The 20,707-nt window shown below is 41.4% G+C and overlaps 2 protein-coding genes and 1 non-coding gene across 6 annotated transcripts in view; 2 read left to right on the top strand and 1 right to left on the bottom strand.

Annotated features, from left to right (window-relative positions):
* Positions 1-1,140: 1,140 nt before the first annotated feature.
* On the top strand, positions 1,141-18,499 carry gng2 (guanine nucleotide binding protein (G protein), gamma 2). Of its 4 annotated transcripts, XM_005736706.2 has the most exons (5): positions 1,141-1,423; positions 10,661-10,737; positions 14,558-14,714; positions 15,605-15,727; positions 17,432-18,499. In XM_005736706.2, the coding sequence occupies exons 4-5, from the start codon at positions 15,641-15,643 to the stop codon at positions 17,558-17,560; spliced, it is 216 nt and encodes a 71-aa protein (XP_005736763.1). In that variant the 5' UTR covers positions 1,141-1,423; positions 10,661-10,737; positions 14,558-14,714; positions 15,605-15,640; the 3' UTR covers positions 17,561-18,499. The 4 variants fall into 4 exon arrangements, with proteins under 4 accessions (XP_005736763.1, XP_005736764.1, XP_005736762.1 ...); XM_005736707.2 differs by lacking the exon at positions 14,558-14,714 and having other exon boundaries at positions 15,609-15,727; XM_005736705.2 differs by lacking the exon at positions 14,558-14,714 and having other exon boundaries at positions 1,142-1,423.
* A 709-nt stretch (positions 18,500-19,208) lies between these two features.
* Positions 19,209-19,291, bottom strand: trnal-cag (transfer RNA leucine (anticodon CAG)). The gene has a single exon. It is a non-coding gene; the product is annotated as a tRNA-Leu (tRNA).
* Positions 19,292-19,516: 225 nt separating this feature from the next.
* The window catches only part of dusp23b (dual specificity phosphatase 23b), a 1,738-nt gene continuing 547 nt past the window's right edge, over positions 19,517-20,707 (top strand). Inside the window, exons 1-2 of the mRNA XM_005736700.2 lie at positions 19,517-19,753; positions 20,448-20,707. The exon at positions 20,448-20,707 is cut by the window's right edge and continues 15 nt beyond it. Of these exons, the coding sequence (XP_005736757.1) occupies positions 20,458-20,707 (250 nt within the window). The 5' untranslated portion in view covers positions 19,517-19,753; positions 20,448-20,457. The remainder of the gene's footprint in view (positions 19,754-20,447) is intronic.

The raw sequence follows: 20,707 nt of genomic DNA, 5'->3' as shown, positions 1-20,707 counted from the left end.
AGATACCGAGTGTTGCAACTGGCACCAAAACAAGCCAGATCAATTAATGGCTCAACAGAACAGAGGAAACTGGCCTAAATTTAAATTTTTGGATGAGTAAAGATTGTAATCACCTTAATTCCCTGTTGTCTCTGAATGCACTGAAGTAATTACATGGCACAAAAACTTAATGTATTATATTTACTAGTTAAAAAGCCAGACCTTTGTTGTTTTTCAGAAACTTAGGATGGGTTGTTATGCTGTTAAATGCAGGATTGGCGAAGAAAGGCATAAAAATAACAACACTAACCAATTACAAGGAAAAACAAGCTTATACAAAATCAGATAAATGCAAGCATATAGTAATCGATACAGCTGTTTTATTCATTAATGCCGATTTTAACATGCTTGTTCATTGCCGGTTGCGTAGTTGAGTTAAGAATCTGGCTATCGGGCAGTTGTTTGCGAAGTGCCTTTGCAGCACAAATAGCAGAAAAGAAAAGAGAAAAAAGTCCCAATCCCACAATAATATGGAACATGGCGCCATCAAGATAATGTGACAAGATATGGTGCAAAGTGCAGCATATTTAAATCAGTTGTTGGGGCCTGTTGCGTTTGCAAGATAACATCAGTTAGGTTTGCCAGTATTAAGGGTAAGAACCAGTTTTTGACTTTTTTTCTTCTAGTACACTCGCCCAAATTGAGTGTATCCAGCACATGCAGAAAACCTCTGTACTCCCAAATGTACAGCACACTTTTTGTGTTTTTTGCTCCACATCTGGTGTATGTTTTTATTTATAATCTTTTGATCTTTGGCTTTGCTGTGATATGCAAGTAGACTGATGATTAAACATTTCCGCTGTGGCAAGAAGGCATGTGTCATGCATGCAATACAGGATGTGATGTTGTTAGATTTTGTTGTTGTTGTTGTTGTTTTTTTATTTATGTAGCCCTCATCAGTAAGGATGTTTTTTTTTAAAGTGCCACTAAAATTTCTCAAGATTTAAATCCAGACTGTCGGCTGTCCTGGTATGCATCTGTTTATTGCAGCTGTTTAGAGAGACACTCGAGGCTTTTCCTGTGGACCTCTGAGAGGCGGAGGAAGTGTGTCCTAATGGCAGAAAAGAAAAGACACAAAGAGGGAGGGAGGATGAAGAGGAGGGTAGATTCTTGGAGCCCGAGCGTTTCGCTGAAGGGTGGAGACTCGGAGCAGCAGTGAGGAGGGAGGATCTCAGCGGGAGTAGACACAGAGAGAGAGAGGGAGAGAGCGAAAGGCATACAGATAGAGGAGTGTGTGTTGTGAGCGTGGATGTAATCGGCTGCCTCTGTGTGTGTGTGTGTGTGTGACAGAAAGAGATCAGCAGAAGGCAGAACGCGTGGATACTACTCCACATGACTGGCTGCATTTGGATTCACAGAAGGAGAGCGCACAACCACAGTAAAGGTAGGTTGAATTTTTATTTACATTTTTGCTTCCTGTCATTTAGTTATTTTTTGTAATTTGGTGGCATGTGGGTTAATCGCATCTGAAACAGGGTGTGTTCCAGAGGAGGGGCGGGGGGGGTTTACATATCCATGATGTCTTTTTTGTCAGCGCTCGAGGGGTGAGATTGATGCTGCTGGCTGGTTTACGTCATGGAATCCCCTCCTCCCTCTAAAATCACTAAAAAGCTCCTTCCTCAGAGGTGAGCCGCTGTTTAATACCCCCCTCCCCGTCCATTATCTCCTCCTATACGTGTGTGTGAAAAGAAAACAGGAGAGTGGGCTTTCTTCTTTGCTTTTCTTATTCCTCACTCCTCCTTCTTGCCTCAGGATTGGGCAGATCTTATAATGTGGGGCCAGAGGAATTAAGGGCATCTGTTTCAGGGGATATTTGCCTGAGCAGAAGGGATGGAAAAGGCAAAGAAAGAGGTGGATGAAAAGCAGGGTGGGGGTGGTTGGCAGGAAGAGATGCAAAAGACGGAAGCAGCCGAAAGTTATCCAGAAGCTTTTCGTGAGGCTTCCTAGCCCTCCATTGAGGAAAGGAAAAAGCAGTTGACAACACACAAGCTGGATGTAGTGGTTGTATCAGGCAGATGGCTGAGGGAGAAGGAGGGAGGGAGGAGGTGGAGAGGGGGGTGGTGGATGTTTTTTTTTTTTATGGAGCTTACAGACTATATAGATGCTGACAGCGGCACACATTCAAAAGAAGTGCAAGAAAACAAACACAGATGCGCTGTTTTTCCCCGGTCTTAGCCCGTCACACAAAGGCATCGTCATGCACAGCTCACGTTAAATCACCCAATCATGTGCATGCAATTGTGTTACATATCCAGGCCTATTACAAATGCGAGCTGGAATTACGCAAGAGCTCGCGTCCAGGCAGGTCGTACTGTATCTCAAAGAGGAACTGCTCCGAGGCCACATCAGCTGCATCGATGTTGAGACTAAAAGAGCGGCTCACAATGCCTCACAAAACCTTGAGTGTTTTCCAGAACCCCAGTGCCGAGTCTGTAAATAGAAAGCGAAGGCAGTAAGGGAGGAACGACTGAAAAAGAGTAAGGGGAACCGAGCGGTGCACGACTTGCTGAGCACGGTGACCTCTCCCTGCTCCTTTCAGAACCTCCGCCCAAAAATGATTCTGTTTCAGGGTAAAGTGAGAAACTACAGTTAGCCTTGTCATCTGTGTGTCAGTTTCCTTATTTAAGATGTGAGCAGAAGTGACCTCATAGGAAAAGCAAACATGAGGTGGGAATTATGTTGAATTAAAGGCTTTGACCTTTGTACTCAAAGCGCTTGTTTGCTTCTAACAGTGTTGATTTTGGTTTTTAAGCTCATTCGACTGTGCTGTGTTCTCAGCTGTCGTTTAGGTAAAGAGGAAATCAAGTCATGAGTCTTCGAAACAAAGCTCAAGCCAAGTCATTAGACTTTAAATGTTTTTTTACAGTCTAAACTCAAGACCTAATTTTTACAATCTGCATATAAAGAGAAATGTCCACCATGCGTAGCTGTGCAGCGGGCAGCCGGTCGATACGGTCGACTAACTGCCTGAAAACAGAGTAGTTTGAGTTGTTATGTCTTCATTGTCCACTGGCGTGTGGCTGTGGCGATATAACTTTAACCCTCTTAAAGTACGCATCTAGACAATAAGTTGTGGGGAAAGTATTCGGAGTCAAGTCACATAGCTGTCACACACTTTTGTGGCATTGTTGTTCCGCTGCTGCCATTGGGGAGCGCTATTTCTATAGATTTGTGGTTGGGTGGGTGTTAGATGTCACATATCCACCCTAGCGCAGGATACGGCCTGAGTTTTCCCAGCAGACCACTGATTCCAATGAAAAAACATTGTTATTTACATTTTTATTTTTGTGAATTAAGTGTGAGCCGGATCTACCAGATGCAAGTCTTATCCAATCCAACTCAAATCCTCGAGTTTCAAGTTCGCAGGAGCAGTTTTTAGGTCTCCTGGAGCAAATTCAGCAAAGGTTAAAGCCACGGCAGAGGTCACTGCAGGAGGAAAAGTCTCAGGCCTGTCACCTCTCATAGCTGTCATATAAGTTTAAAGTCTCTCTTAACTGATTAATCTCACAGAGATGTGTTTAAATAAAATTTACAGCAAGTCTGACTCGAGTCCAAATCAATCAGAAGTGTTTAGTTTCCAGGCTTTTAGTTTGTAAAAGCTGATCAGAAAGACCAGAAGCCCAGTGAGCGTCTGTGATGGTCCCTCAGCAGAATCCACACAAGCCCGGATGTTTGTGATATTGTTAACAGCCCAGGAATCTGGCTGTGTTATTCTCTTGCATGCTGATTAATTTCAGAGGAAAAATGTGTTTGTGCTGCCATGAGCGAGGACAAAACTCCTTCAGATTCCCGTCAATGAAATCACGGAGAACAGAAACTGACGTACACAAAAGATGCGACCACACTGTCTCATTCCAAGTATCATTTAGAGTGGGTAAAAGACGTGATTACCCCCCGAAAACCTTCACAAAAATCAGCAGCATTATTTGGCTGATGACCCCCCCAAAGAAAAAAGAATTGGTTTTTTTCTTTGTGTTTGCTCCTGAAGCTCAGAGGCTGTTCCCGTGAGCGCCAGTGCATTGTTTCTATCCCACTAACTGCACTGCTGTTATGAAACACGCAAATCAAAGGTTTAAAATGCTTTACGTTTGAGGAAAAGCCAAACCACTTGGTCACTGTTTCAATCTGACAATGCAAAAACACACAGGACCTTGGCTGTTTGATTTAATAAACATAAAAGACCATATTTGCACTCCCTGGAGCAAAAGAAGCCTCCTCCCTGCTGCCTCCTTGACTCCCAGCGGATGCGTCATTTCCTGGGCCACTGCTTTCTCCCCTCCCCCCTCAGGGACCTAGATTACCCCCACTACACATGTATACAGTATATGTACACACACAGCCTCTGAGATGGTAAGATGGGCAGGGCGTCCTGGGGGTGGCACAGATGTCCAGGCTCATTGAATGATCGTGGGTGGTGGTGGTCTGACTGGGAGGAAGTGGCACGAGGAGGGAGCACGAAGCAGCTAATACGTGCCAAAATTAAAACAATGCTGGGGGAAAAATTAGCCTGATGATGATCATCATCATCGTCATCATGAATATTTATTTCACTTGACACAGATTCTAAAAACGTTTTTTGTGACTGAATCAATAAAACAGATTTACAGCTGCGTGCTTGCTAGCCCTTTGAATGGTTCAATGATTAAATTAGCAGCTAAAATGTTTTAATCTTACATGTTTTTGTTTTTTAAATGATGAAGATTTGAAAGAAACATTTAGATCCTTTTCTATTTCTTAGTGAATTCGCTTTACAGTGCTATATTAAAAAGCAATGGCTTTAGAGATATTGAATGGGGATTGTGTTTTTTTCATAAATCATGAATGAAACGCAACCACAAGCCTCCCTCCCACACACAATATAGATCCACAGCACTGAGGCGCTCTTTTAGTGCTAAATACGCAACTCTGGTGGCTGACATGAGATTTTCCCGCGATGTTTTCACACGTTTTTCAGTCAGTGTATGTTCAGTTAGCTAGTACAGATATTAACTTGCACTATGTTTTCATTTCTTTGTGTTTTCAGGCTTATCAGTGAGGGATAGGCCTCTTGAATGGGCCGGTTTGTGATCAAACCTCCAAATGTTCTTTATTTCTTCTACTAATATGATGCCGCTCAGAGCCCAGTATAACTGAAGACTGTGATGGAGAAGGGCATTCAGCTGTCGCACTCAGCATCATCTCCACAGACAGTTATGACCTGACAGTTCAGCTCTCTGTGTCTCATCGCTTCGTCTTTGCGTGCAGAGGGAGGGGCGTCCTTTCTCCTGTTCAAGGGCAGGGATCCGTGCTAAATTACAGTCAACAGTCAATATCTTCCTGATTGTGTTCATTAATAACTCCGGAGGTCAGTTTTATGTTTCTGTACTTCTCCTTGCTGCGGTCAAAGCCACTCTGGAAGAAGGTATTGCTACCACATCCTCTCTTTCATTTTTCCAACAAACTTTATTTCCAGCTTTTATTTGCTTTTCTCTCTCTTTCTTGGTGTCCTCTAGTATCCGTTTACACTTCTGCAAATCTTTCTTTAGCTGAGTGTGCCCTTTGCTGTCTTTAGTTCCCCAGTGACATCGCAGCTCAGTGTCCTATGACGCATTGAGGATGGTACAGTTACTCTGTCATACTATGAGAGTCAGATGACTGAAGTTTTTGCACACTTTTTCTTCTGCACACTCACACAAGGCTACAGAAATAAATGGAAAAACTACATTGTTAAAAAATCCGCAGCCAGGTTTAGGATTGGTTTTGTTTGGTAGGAAAGCATGAAATACTGACTCAATGGGAAGGATTGCAAATACTTCTCTCAGGATGCTATAAGCTCAGCTTGATTAATATGAAAAGAAATAACATTTTATTGCATACCGTCATTTGTAGCGATGTATACAGATAGTTTTTTGTAGGATGCAATATGCCAGGGAGGATAGGGTGGATTTCAGCCCTCTGGCCGGCACATAGTTAACCAGGACTGCACAGAAAACCCTGTGTGACTTCTGGGTTGCTAGTTGCCATCGAGGTTTGTATGGATGACACCAACTTGTCTGCAAACACTAGCAAAATACAGTGTTTACAGACAAGTCTGCATCTTTCATGCAGACAAGTGCAGCAATCTGCTAATGACCAGAGCAATCAGAAGGAGGTTTTTAATGCAGAACCCTCTTTTCACTTGGCAACAGCCAACAAAGTCCAGCAATCACTCATGAACTCGTTGGGGAATCTACATTTTTCACCCCAAATCTGTCAGTTTGAAAAAGGCAAAATTAAATGCCAATTTGTCTACTAGGGAAGAGAAACTTTTACTTTTTTTAAAAGAAAAACTACAAAAAAGAACTTTTCTTCGGAAATAACCAAGAATTTGTAGTAAATCTGCTGGGTTTATGAGTGTAACTTAAATGTAACAGCAACAATAAGTAAGGGGGCTTTGAGGAAGGTGTGCTGTTTGCATTCTTGTAAAGACAGGCCTTAAGAGACCTTCAAATGAGCTCTGAGCAGGGGTTACTTCCTGCCTTCTTGCTGTCCCTGCAGACCCTTGCAGGTTAATCACTGACTCTCCAGGGTCCAGATGGCTGAGCCAGGGACACATTTTTAATTACCACGCTCTGATTTCACACCCTAGGCATCACAGAGGACAGAACACTCCCTGCTTCGCTGCTTAAATTTCTCTTTGGATGGTGTAGGGAATAAAAGACAGGATAAATAAGGTGTGCACTACAGAAGTGAAAGGAGTTGGAAAAAGGGAAGGAGAACTGAGCCGAGAGCCAGCCTGCGTGGGAGTACGTAAGAGATCGTCACTCTCGACAGGCCAGGAATTATATTTTCCTCACCAGGATGTTTCCTGTGGCGCTTAATCACCCTTTAAGTCAGCGACACCCAGAGTCGAGCAGCAGCTATAATCACATCTATGGAGGGCCTCGTCACAAACACAGACCCCCCGAAAGCCTGTAGGAAGAGGTTCAAAAAAGCTCCAAATGTCAGGGGAAGGATGGCAGAAGGGGTTAGATTGATTCTGTGGTGTTAGAAGCAGGACAGAGCATGCTGGGGGTGGTTCTGTCATATCGGTGAACACCTGTCTGCCATACAGGGAGGGACGGGAAGCAGAAGGCTGGAACAAAGGAGAGAAATGGATCACCACTCACATGTTGCATTTGTTTTTTCCCGCTCACCACAGTTTAGCTAGAAATCCTTTACTGGTCTAAAAGTAAGGAACGATATTTCCAAGTATTTAGATAAAAAAACGAATTCCTTGGACTTAAGTATTTTAACACCCTTTGTCTTTCATTCACTGATCTCGCTGCTGCTTTGCAACATTAATATGACGACATAATCTGTTCACCAGGAAATCAAATTCAGCAACTTTTTTCTTTTCTTTTTTAAGAATGGCTGGCTTTCCTGACTTTCCCACAGCATAAAGTGAATTAAAATAAGCAGGAAATTACCAAAGTTAGTGCAGCCATTACTATAAAAAAGACACTTTGTCTCTTTTCCATAGTAAATGAGATGAGTGTTTATTTTCACACTCACAAGAAGTGTTTGTTTCCCCACAGAATGTGTTTTATTTCCTGATGTCCGACCTGGGTGGGATCAAACTAGCTACCTTTCAGTTACCATGCAACATTGGAGGCACTTGATTAAAATGGCAACATTATATGGCTGGAAAAGTTGTCTAAAATACACGGTAATGTTGTTTGAAGCGTAATTTATGTCCCACACTTTTAAAAGTTTATCGTCACCTCCAGGCCCGACAGGTGAAGTACATTCAGAAGCGCCTCATTCTCTTAATGGGCAACAGGGGGCGACTCTTCTGGCTGCAATAATAAGTCTTATTGTAGAGAAGATCACACAAAAATACAGCTATGTTTTAAAAACTGTCATAATTGGCCTAGTTGGGAAAAAAACATTGGTCTGGGTTTTTTTTTAACATTAATCACAAACTTTGTTTGGAGGGTAGCAGACTGCTAAACTAGCTGTTTAATTTCTTGCAAATTCAGTGTTTATAAAACTTTACTTTCATATTGCTCTCGATCCCAGCAGCAGCCGACAGAAGATGATTGCTGGAAAGTTCCCGGATGTAAAAGCGATTCTTTTGATTGACAAGCCGGATGTTTCTGTGAGCAAACATGTGTTCTATATAAATAAAACTTATGATGACACAGTCGCATGTTACTAGTCACGTGACTCTGCCACTGTGTAATGTCAATAACAGTTATTAGTTAGAATAACTGGGTGATACACACAGCAAATAAACTCACAGGCCAGTTCATTGGGTACACCTGTTCAACTGCTCCATAATGCAAACATCTAATCAGCCAATCACATGGCAGCAACTTAATGCATTGAGGCGTGTAGACATGGTCGAGATGATGAAGTTTAAGCTGAGCATCAGAACGAGGAAGAAAGATGATTTTTGTACCTTTGAACATGAGCTGGTCTGAGTGTTTTAGAAACTGCTGCTCTACTGGGATTTTCCCACACAACCATCTCTGAGTTCACACAAAGTGATCCAAAAAAAGAAAAGATTCTGTGAGCAGAAGTTAACCGGGCAAAAATGCCTTGTTGGTCTCAGAGGTCAGAGGAGAATGGCCAGACTACTTTGAGCTGATAGCAAGGCAACAGGTACTGTTTGCATCTCTGAATGCAAAACGCATGAACGTTGAAGCAGATGTACTACAGCAGAGCACACTAAGTGCCGCTCCTGTCAGCTAAGAATAGAAAAATAAGGCTACAGTTTGCACAGGCTCACTAAAATTGGATGATGGACGACTGGAAAAATATCGCCTGGTCTGAAGAGTCTTCATTTCTGCTACGATATTCAGATGGCAGAATTTGGCATAAACAAGATGAAAACATGGATTCATTCTGCTTTATATCAGCGGCTGAGGCTGTTGGTGATGGCCCCGGTAGCCTGAACCATGGGGGACATTTTCTTGGCACACTTTGGACCTCTTCGTACCAACTGAGCATCATTTAAATGCTGCCGCCTGCCGCTGACCAGGCCGTTCATCCCCATCTTCTGGTGGCTTCTTTCAGCAAAATAATACACTGTCACAAAGCTCAAATCAAACTGGCTTCTTAAACATCACTGTTCTTCGACTGCTGCTCTGAAAGTGCAGCAGCATTTGACTTTTTTAGTGGAGTATCAAAAAAACTTTTTCTTTGCCATCAAGAACTAAATAAAATTTCCCGTTAAGAGATTTTACAAGACCATCCCGTTACACACTTCACACCTGCTACAGCTCTCCTGCTGCTAGTTTAAGAATCACTGCGCAGATGAGATTATTATAGACGCTTGCATAACACAGTGTAACAATGTAGATTAATGGCCCCACCAGTGAATCTGGAGGGGCTACAGTGAACTCCAAGACTGCAAGAGTCCTCTTTCTTTTTGCTTGTTATTTAAACTCCAAGCAGCTTCAGCATTGCTAAAATACTTTGGCTCAGGGGTCCTGCAGCTGTTGGTAAGGTTTTGTTAATGGATTCCTCATTGTAACGTTGCTTTAATGTTGCGCGCTGTGCGCTACCATGATTTATGATGGCAGGAATTCCCATCCTCTGCAGATCTGCTCATGCGGGATAATTGGCCCATTTATCAGAACTGAGATGCAGAGTCACAGATGCATTAAAGAATGAATCTGAATGGCCAGAAGAAGAAAGGACAGGCTGATAGAGAGAAAGTTAGGGTCAGCACCCACTGAAGACTTAAAGGAAGAGTTGGACATTTTTACAAGTGTCACTATTTGTGGTTTTGCTGAGAGTTAGATGGGAGGACTGCTAGCACTGTTGCTTTGTTTAGTGTAAAGACTGCAAATGAGGACAAATAACTAGGCTACTTCTGTTCTACCAGCACATCTAAATCTCACTACACAGCACTTTATATTCCATATGTCTTCCTGAAAGCCTGTAAAACCTCTTTATGCTAAGCTAGGGTAAACAGCTGATCTCTGTTGTACATATTTATTGCATAGACAGAAGAACGATCAGCCTTCTTATCGTGATGAAAACATTTTAAGTTTAGTCTGAGGATTAGTATGTTTGCAACAGAGGTAGCTGTTTCCAAGTTAAGGGACCAGCATAGTTCATGGAACAACTGGTCTGGGGAAAAGCAAAGTTATAACATACAAAAGGCCAAAGTGAAACCAAGTGTTTAAAACAATAAAAACTGTCCACTGTAGCTATTTTCTTTTCTTCTTTAAGGTTTTTTTCCACCCTGCTGCCTCTGTGTTGTGGACTCCACTGCAATTCCTTTCCTGTTCTGGGCAACTTTACAAAATCCGCACTTGAGTTACGCACAGCGTCATCTCAGTCAGGCTACCCAGTGTTGGTTTTTATGGAGGACCACATGCAAGCATGTCATGCATAGGTTGTGTACCCATAAACCTTCACTCTGCAGAGCAAATCACCTATGCAAATGACACAAATGCAATATCACAAATTCCAAATTATCCACATTATACTATGGAATACCTTGAAGGAATTTCTTCTGCTATCTGTGACATTCTGACACACACTGATCAGAGGACAGAGGCTGCACAGACATGCCTTGGCGTAATTTATCTGGAATGTGGGATTGAAAGCATGCAGAGCTCTGATTCCGATTCTCACTCCCCTTCTCTTTCCTTCTCCTTGTTTGCAGAGAGTGTGGCAGACACAAACTGCTGACTGAACTGCAGACGCGCACCAGGGCAGAGCGCGGAGGAGTAAGTAGACAAGGTACGTCCAGGCAAGAGGAAGAAGGTTGACGAGAAAAGACGCATGGCGACATCTTTCTCAATCTTGTGGCTTGAGGGCTGTGAGGGATCAAGCAGCCAAAGCAAAGAGGACACAGGCAAAAAAGTATCTTCAAAAAGGGTTTTCTTTATTTTAACCCTCAAAAAGTCCAAAATTAACAAAATTCAAAACCATACTTAGCAGGCCCATAAAAGAGGTCAGCTAATTATAAACATCCACCGCCCAAACCCAGGTAACTCAAAGAAAGAGAAACATAATTAATATAACAAAACATTTTAGAAAAACCAAACAATGCTACTATGTGCGCGCCTCATCATATCAGTGTTAGGTTTAACCAAATGATTAATAAATTATATTAATGAAGAAAACTGCAAAGCAAACTAATAAAGTGAAAAAATGGACTGATTTACCCCTGTGTGGCTGATGCCATCACAAGGGCACGGTGATGACACAGCCCTCTTGCTGCTGCTGCAAAGAGTTTGTGAACTAATCGTGACAGCTGCCATAAAGTTGTCGACAGCTTACACGGTTAAGGCCTCTGTCCATCTGAATGCATTATTTATCAGTGTCACACTTATCGGGATGATGACACCAGACGCAACATCTCAGAATGGTATTTTAAGCAGCTAGCAGAAAGGAAAGGAAATTAGGTTGGAAGGAAGGAAGGAAAAGTGTGCATCTGCTACATGTCACCATCACCCCGCCCTCCTTTAGCAGATATGAAAATGTCAGGGTGGCATTTTCGCACGCTCCAACAGTAATGAACAGGAAAGTGACCTTGCAGCCTCAGTGAAAGCTCTGCCCAGTTGCTTCTTACTTTTTTGTTTTTCTCTTTATTCTCTTTTTTCCACATTCATGCTTTAACTTTAGTGTCATTTGGAGAAGTTTTTGCCATTTTTAGCTAAGCGAGCAATGTAGCTTTTTTGTTTCATCCCTTAGCAATGTGTTAAATTAACTTTGATGAGATGAAATATAGCCCTTTGATTAATTAACTACACCCTTACTGCTTCCATATGAATAAAGAGCACTTACTTATTAACTAATTCAATCTTTTTGATAGTTTGCTAGTCTTGAGCATTTCGGTGCATGTTAATATGATACTACAATCTTCCCAGGAGTCAACATTCCTGCAAAGGTCAGGCTGCGCAATCCTCGGAAAAACTCAGACTCTACAGGCCTCAGTTAACATGTTAAATGTTGAAGTTCATGCAAGTGCAATTAGAAAAAGACAAGTATGTCTATAAAAAGACAACAACCAAGGTGCTTGCAGTGGACCAGTCAAAGCTCAGACCACAAGCCAGTTGAAATGCTGAGAGCTGTGCATCAGCGAGTGCCCACAAACCTCAAAGGACTGAAGCAATACTGTGAAGAAGAGTGAGCCAAATATTAAAAGACTTTTAAGAAGATGTTTACTTCCCGCTAAAGGCGAGTTTACAAGCTTAGTTTCTCACATGACTATATAAAGTGTAGTAAAGAATTATTTTCCACATGACTGTATACTTTATTTAGCTCTAAAGCGGGGAAATTCCTGCCTTACATCTGCCAAAACTGTAAATAACCAGAGTGGCAGTTAATTTACGTGTGGCCTCCATTTCTTTTATTATCATAGAGCTTAGTGGGTAAAATAAAAAGTGAAACTTTTTACATTTCTCAGATTTCTGCCTTGTAGTCTCCTCTGTCCTCCTCCCTGTGACCTGAAAATTAAACTCGGAGTGCCATTTAAAGGATGTCCCAGCTATTAAAATGTATCTGGAGGACAAGAGAAGGCCTCCCCTGCACTAGTGTTTTTAGCCTGTATTTATAAAGTAAGCGTGGCACACAGATGGAATACGCAAAATACAGAGGGACTCCGGGGACTCTAGGTACGATATCTCGTCACAATGCGGCATGTGGTGAATTTAATTAAACGCAGACCTAATTATAAAAGCTGGCGTGAACACTGTTACGCTCATCAGTAGTTGGGCTGTAACGAAACAATTTATGATGTATCTGTGCCAAACATCATATTTAGTTGACACGAAGCCTCATCGTGTTAAACGCCTGATACCTGCAGTCCTCTCGCCTCGTGTCTCTCCCTCATCTTCTCACATCTCTTCACGTGAACTAAGACACAAGGGGAGGATGCAAGGACAGGAGGAAGATGTAAAAACTGAGAAATTACAAAAGGGGACTTGACTTTGATCATTTAGCTTCTTCCATATTTAATACAGCGTTTATTCAAAACATCAACTCTCCTTGACAATTTTCTTAAAATAGGCTATTGTGCCTCTTTTTTTTTTTTTGGGCATGTGTTAAAATGGAAGACCTACTTTTCTTCACGTATCCCAGAAACCTTACAGAGTGACATTTATCCCTATCAATAGTCTGATGATACGGTGGCCTGTTTTGACGTCTCCCAGGGGTGTTGAAACAATATTGTGGCCTTGATATAAACGACACTAAAGACTAATTTCTGTTCAGCGATCATAACTCTCTGTCCTATTTTTATTTTGGTAAGGGACGAAAACGAAGTTTGCTTTAAGGGCTTTTAAAAAGCTAACAGAGTTGATTAGCAACCTCATAATGGATGTTGGGTGTTTTTTGGCACACCATGACCCTACAAGGTGACGTTCTCCTCAAACTAAGAACATCCAGGATCCCTCAGCTGCAGTGGCTATAAACCATCGTGTTTATGTTCCACTCCTCGCGCTTTGAGCCTGCTGCGGGCTGTTCTCACGGATCGTCTACACGTTGTCATTTGGTTTGCGCTGACATCGTGCAGAGATGTTCCAGCTTAGGTTAGAGGAGGGGGAAAATGGAAAATGAAAAAATACTCTTCCTGTCCTCAAAATGTTTAACCTTTGTGTTGATAATTAATCTTCTACATTGTATTGGTTTCAATTTTATTGTTTCAGCTTATGCAAAAATTACAAAAACAAGCCAGTTGGAGCTTCTTGTGCATGATGCTTTACAGTTTTTATCCCATTTATTTTAGGGTTACTCCAAAGATTAAATAGATTAAATGGAGCACTGTAACGAAAAATAATTTCCCCTAGGGATTAATAAAGTATTCTGATTCTGAGATCACTGTAGTACTTTTTAATCATGGTATTTCTTTTCATCTGTAAACCATTTAAGAACGCTTTAAAGTTAAATTCTCTGCTTCATTTGAGTACAATCGATCTTTAAAGCATTGCAAATATAACATGGAATCAACCCGTGAACCTGTGCTGAGGAGCAGATGTGCCACCGCAGAGCGTTAATGTTTATGCTTTGCTCCAGCACCTCACTGAGATGAGTGCTGAACCCACGCTGAGTCGTACCACAGCGTGCACAGACGAATAACGAAGGGGGGCTCCAGCGATGATTGATCGCACACCGAGGATGAAGCCGTTTTGGAGGGCTTGATCCATTTAATCAAAGCAGCTGGAGAACTCAGGGGAGGCCCTCAGGACACGGTGACAAATGTAAAGAATAAATAGTTGGAGAAACGTAATGAAGACGCTGAACAGTTTCATCGCATGTAAAGACCTGTGAGCACGTTGGGAAGTATTTTCCACCAATATTTAATCACCTAGAGTGGCAAGAAATGTGCACCTTCAAAGGCGTTCCAGAGAGAACTTGAGGAGCATTGAAGCTTCTCCAAGGAGGCAGTTGTTATTTGTTTGATCTGCAAGAAGCCCATTAAGCATTTGAACAGTTTTAATAACTCAATACAGTGGCTACAGTTGAGAGAAAAAATATGTGTATTAAAAATTGCTATCTTCTTAAAGATATTTGAATAAGTAGATATTTTATGAGCCTCTGTCCATCCATTCTTTAGGTATACCTGCTTTACCCTTCAGTACACCTGGTCTACTGGCTGCCATAGGGCTGTCAAAGGAGGAAAAAAAACCACCACTCACACTTGTAGCCAATTTAGAATCGCCAGCCAACTTTCTATGCACTGTGAGAGTAAGCAAGACTACCTGCAGATAGAGGTAATATACTCAAACAAAGGGCATGTAAAAAAGTTTGCATTTAATTTAACATCTTGCAACTTTTATATGGAGGAAAAGTCCAGTTTCAGCAAGCGTATGTCTGCTTAAACGGGGCAATAATAGCTTCTGAGGCCAGGTTGCTTCCTTTTTCACAGAATAAATATCCTGTTATGTTGAAAACAATCAAAACCTCAAATGAAATGTAGTTAATTTTCATAGCTGCACACCATGTTTTTCATGAATTGTCCTACATATAAGGCAGAGACAGACGCTGTGCTCTTGTGTGACACTGTGACTGAGTATCACCACATATGTTTAAAAAAAACAAAAGCTATTGTGCATAATGAGAGCTTTTCCTTTCTGAAACCTCTAATGTTTCTTAACCGTTTATCTTTTTTGAAATTTAGTACCGGACAAAGCGCCACCCCCACACTCCCCTCCCACCTCCCCTGCCTCCCTCTCTTACTGTCAGGGGCTGCCTAGCAACTGACACCATAAATAATATGCTTGTGTCTGTGGTTTGTGTGTCTGTAGGCATGTGATAATAAACAGGGTATCTGTTACTAGCACTCCTCTCTGCATGCCTGTTACACTATATCTGGGGTAGGCAACTCCAGGCCTCGAGTGCCGGTGTCCTGCAGGTTTTAGCTCTTACCCTGGGTCAACACAACTGGATCAAATGATTAGTTCGTTACCAGTCCTCTGGAGAACTTCAAGACATGTTGAGGAGGTAATTTAGCAATTTGAATCTGCTGTGTTAGATCAAGGACACTTTTAAAACCTGCAGGACACCGGCCCTTGAGGCCTGGAGTCGCCTACCCCTGCACTATATTGTAGTGCTCATCTCTGAGCTGAAATGTTTGGGATGTTTAAATCTCTTTCTGCTACAGGCAGACTGAGCACGCGAGGCCTGACTGATAGCGCCCATGGCGAGCAATAACACGGCCAGCATCGCACAAGCCAGGAAGCTGGTGGAACAGCTGAAGATGGAAGCCAACATCGACAGGATAAAGGTGCGCTGGCACCTCGTGGTTTATGTTTTTAATTAGGTTTCCGTCCGTTAACTTACATGTGTTTGTTTACAATTGGGCTTAAAAGTTTACAGAGCTAATGGAGGTAAACAAACAATAGCAATGAATACTTCATTTACTTTTAATTTTTGCTAATGTATCCAAGTAAAAATGGTAAATGGTAAATGGCCTGCATTTGTATAGTGCTTTACTCAGTCCCTAAGGACTCCAAAGCGCTTTACACTACATTCAGTCATTCACCCATTCACACACACACATTCACACACTGGCAATGGCAAGCCTATTAAGAACAAACTGTACTTACAAAGAGAGCAGCAATCACTGTTACGGTCATAAAAACAGACAAACGCAGCTGTTGCACATGACTTTATTATTACTTTTCTGATTTACAGTACTGTGCAAAAGTCTTCAGTCAACTCCCATGTCTTTATATTTTGATGAATGAGCTGGACTTTCACCAACAAGGTGATCCCCAAACAGCTATTAGCTGAAAACGTGGCGTTTCTCAGCATGGTGTGCAGTGTGTCCTTAAAAATGTGAGAAAACGGGATAAGTGGAGGACAAAAAAAGAGGTGGCCTAAAAAACTAGCTACAGCAAATGAGGAGTATATGAAAGTCATGTCCCTAAGAAATAGAGGAAAAAATCACCAAAGTTCTGGAACAGGACCTGAGAGATGTATGAGGAGCTTCCATTTAATAGTCCCTGAAGCCTCATTGGAAATGGCCTCAATTGGAAGGGTGGAATAAAGAAGCCCCAAACACACTGTCAGTAAAAGCATACCTGGATAGAAGAACACACAGTGGAACACTATGAGTCATGGGCAGGCCTCCCCACAGCCCAGACCTAGAGCTAGATGTGAGATCATCTTGACAGACAATGGAACAAAAAGCCAGCCAACATCCAAAGAAGAGCTTTGAGTGTCCTTCAAGAAACCTGGAGACTATTCCTGAAGACCTTAAAGACTAGAAAGCTCACCTAAGAGAGTTCAGGCTGTACTGTAGCATAAAGGTGGTCGGATCAAATAGTGACAGGTTTTGGATTTATATACTCTACATATACTGTTTCCCATTTTTATTTGAAAACATGAAGAAATGGGGGCCAGCTTGAAACTTTTGCACAGTACTATATGTACAGATGTGTATGGAAGCCTGTTTCTGCCACTTAAAAAAAAAATTTATCGTTCTTGACATTTTGACTTATTAACTCGAAATTACGAGTTATTTTCTCAAAATTTGGAGTTAATAAGTCCAAATTTCGAGAAAATAAGTCAAAATTTCGAGAACGAGTTATGGATACTTTTTTTTTTTTGTAGTGGCAGAAACGGGCTTCCATAGATGTGTAAGATCAGAATGATTAGATGATTTATTTGGTTAACTTAACGAAATTTAACATTAGGCATTGCCAGAGCAAGTCACATGATGAGGGTGGTAGTTTGTGAGAATTATTGATGAAATATTGTGAGTTTTAAAGTAGTGCTAAGAGGTGAGACTTACTTCTAGGGGTACTTTGGTAAAGCTAAGCTAACCAGGATCTAGCTCCTGCATGCTGCTATGCGTTTGAAATCCAGATAAAAGACAAGCATCCGCCTTCTGATTTAACTCTTTGAATTAAATTGGACTGGTGTATTTCCACACTGTGCACGCCAACTTGAACTGATACACTTGTGTGTGTGTTTGTAACTGCAGGTGTCTAAAGCTGCAGCAGACTTGATGTCATACTGCGAAGCTCATGCCAAAGAGGACCCTTTATTGTCGCCGGTGCCAGCGTCGGAGAACCCGTTCAGGGAGAAGAAGTTCTTCTGTGCCATCTTGTAAACTCGGCACGTCCCTGCAGCAGTCTGCTAAGTGTGGGGACTTTGAACATGGACGTTCAAAACACATAGAAATCTTCTAGTAGGAGGGCACGTCGATCATTGCCCCCTTTTCTCGAACGGCACCTAAAGAGTGCAAAAATTAAAGTGTAACCATTAAAGCGGTGCAATTGTTTTTGAGGGGCTGTGCGGCATGTTGAAGGGTTCTGCGCTTTTAGATGACACAAAAGGGATGATGACGATGAGGAGGAGAAGTGTGATGATAACCACCTAGAGACATGATGGACAAGCAGTCAACCTACCATGTCGTCGGGTTGTGATGTGTAACAACAAAAAATAGATAAAATGAGAAAAATATGGATGTGGTTCTTTTGGGACTTCCAGATGTTTTGTTCAGTGGTTTAAGGGTTGGTTGAGCTCTGTAGGAAAGCAAAAAAAAACAAAAAAACTACGCCTACCACTAGACGCCACCTGTATATTGGAATGTTTTTTTTAAGTTGTTTATTTTGTGTTTATTCCAATTTTACCTAAATATCTTTCTATAACTACGTGATTACTGAAGTCTTTTTTTTTCTTTTTTTTTTAACACCAACATGTTAGTGAAAACTTTTTTTAATGGGATGTCTGACACATTCAACTCTGTGACTATTTACACCTTTACCTTTCTGAAAATCAGTCTCTGTGTATCAACATCTAGCCTGTCTGGCACATGTGATGCAGTTTGTCTCCTTCAGATACAAACCCTCTTTCTACTATTTGTATGAAATGACTAGCAAGTAAACTGTGCCGTGCTGTGAGTTCTGAATGTTTGTGTTTGTATCATTAACTATTGCATGAAACAGTCAAATGATCTTCTCACTTTCCTTTCATGTGGAGGTTGTATAAAATAGGCACTCTCATTCTGGAGGTGACAAAAGTAAATATTAAAACAAGAATGATTCAATGCAGACTCAACGAGCACATCTCTCGATTATACATGATACTGCTAAAAGCAGTAGGCAGCGGATCTGTGAGATAATTTTTTCCACATTGCTTGTAATCATATATATAAACTAAGAACCTCTGGAAACATCATCACATCTGCAAGCTGACACCGGTTTCATAAGAGAACATTTACTCTCATGAAAAAACGACTTTAGAAATATTTCTTTGTAATATTTGGCATCCCAAACTTTGACATCTCCACCACAGTTTAAAATAAAGTTTGAGAAGTGCAACACAAGTTCATTAAAATGGCTCCAGCAGTGTGTTTGGCAACTTTAAAGGACATTTACTTTTTAAAAATGGTAACAGTGTAGCTATTTTGCTGCCCTCTGCAGGTACTGAAAGTGCAACTGCACGAATTACATTTAGGTTTTCCTAATTTTCATTTTAAATCATTATTATTTGCATTTAAAATGTAAAATAAAAAGTTGTAGACTAGCTAGATTTAACATAAAAAATCCATGTCTCTTAACACTACATAACAGTCATTAAGGTCACTGAATCAAAACCAGAACTTTAGCTTGTCAGTGTGGGTTGATTCTATGGGCCACAAACAAGGAGTCAGTCAGCATTAATGACTGAGAACCTTCACAGTCAGTCAGCATTAATCATAAACAAAACGGTGAAATAAAACCAGATTCTTGTATCAAAAAATGTAAAAAGGTTATTGTCAGAAGTGGGATTCGAACCCACGCCTCCAGGGGAGACTGCGACCTGAACGCAGCGCCTTAGACCGCTCGGCCATCCTGACTTATCAACAGAAACGGCTAGACCATCTTTTAAAGTCGATCATAGCAATCTGCACACTTATAATTGTGTTATTGTATATTGTGCTACTAAAACAACAATTCATCCCACTGTGAAGGCGCTGAACTGAAATCAGAAATCTTCTCTGTCATTAGCAGGCAGCTAAATATCCATTACAACAAGTAAGATGATTTTCATTGAAGAACTTGACAGCCGCTTCCCTCACTAATTGATTGATTGCCTGGCGCGTCATACCTAGCATTGCAACAGACACAATCTAGCCTTGGTTAGATACGTGTCTTTCCAGTTTTACTCTTGTAGAATCGTAGTAGTTATCAGCGAAATTGTGAAGTAGCTGCTATTAAGTTGTCTACGGTACGTGCTAACGGCGAACGTAGTAACTAGCTTGACAGACAGGGTGAGGCGGTTTGAACAAGAGTCCCTAGAGTGCATTCATCAGTAAACCGTAAGTAATTCTCAGGACGTTTTGACAGGTAATAGACATTCATTGTCTATAGGGAAGCTAATTGCTATAGGGTGAATTCCTCGCCCGAGTTGTCTTTACAAATCTGCGAGGTGCTTAGTTTCATCATACCATTGCTAAAGTTTAGCTAGGGGTTACCTTTTGTCACTTGCTTTTCTAATCTCTGAAAACAAACAGGTAAAGTCTGGTAAGGCCTGAAGTGTATTTCCGTACCAGACCTGTGCCGTATAATGCTACATTTATAACCCTATTAAACTAATCCCTCAATGAGTCACTGGACTGTCTAGCCTAGTCAATAGCATTATGCTAACGTAAAGTAGACAGCTGCACAGTGTCACTCTTGGCATCTTATTTTAGCGCTCTTTCCCGACTGTTTACTGATATATTTAAGATGTAAAAGTCGTTGTTGCTTTGTCTGTATCTATGTGAAGTTTACATGTTATCCTCAGAAAGATCAAATCAGTTTTTAGTGTCCCGATTGAGACACTTTGAGGCGGGTTGTGACACGATAAAAAAAATACATAAATAAAAACACTTTCCTGGAAGTGAGGGTTCGAATCCCACTTGTGACATCAACAGTTTCAGACTAAGATTATGGTTTTATTTTACTGTTTCGTATATTGTTAATATAGACTGAATGTTTATAAAGTAAACCTATGCTCTGCCCTCTCCTCAGTTGAATAGTTATGGCCTCCTTTGCTCCACACAACTTCTCCTGGGTGGAGCCAGGCAAACTGGCTGGACTGGCGATGCCCAGGATGCCATGTGAATACCGGTATATGGTGGACAATGGCATCAAGCACCTGGTTTGCCTCTGTGAGAGGAAACCACCCAACCATGACTCATGCCCAGAGTTACAGCTTCACCACATCAAGATAGTTGACTTTACTCCTCCTTCACCCAATCAGATTGATAGATTCCTCTCTATTGTGGAAG

Source organism: Pundamilia nyererei, unplaced genomic scaffold (assembly GCF_000239375.1).
Source record: "Pundamilia nyererei isolate P.nyererei 1_Seehausen unplaced genomic scaffold, PunNye1.0 scaffold00070, whole genome shotgun sequence".
NCBI lineage: Eukaryota > Metazoa > Chordata > Actinopteri > Cichliformes > Cichlidae > Pundamilia > Pundamilia nyererei.
The sequence above is the reverse complement of the archived record's forward strand: the minus strand, read 5'-3'. Positions and strand labels throughout refer to the sequence as shown.

What these genes read in the sequence shown, in the direction of transcription:
- gng2 (XM_005736707.2), top strand. Translation starts at nt 15,641, where the DNA reads ATGGCGAGCAATAACACGGCCAGCATCGCACAAGCCAGGAAGCTGGTG. An exon ending in CCAACATCGACAGGATAAAG is followed by an intron (nt 15,728 to 17,431) that starts GTGCGCTGGCAC and finishes TTGTAACTGCAG; the next exon opens with GTGTCTAAAGCTGCAGCAGA.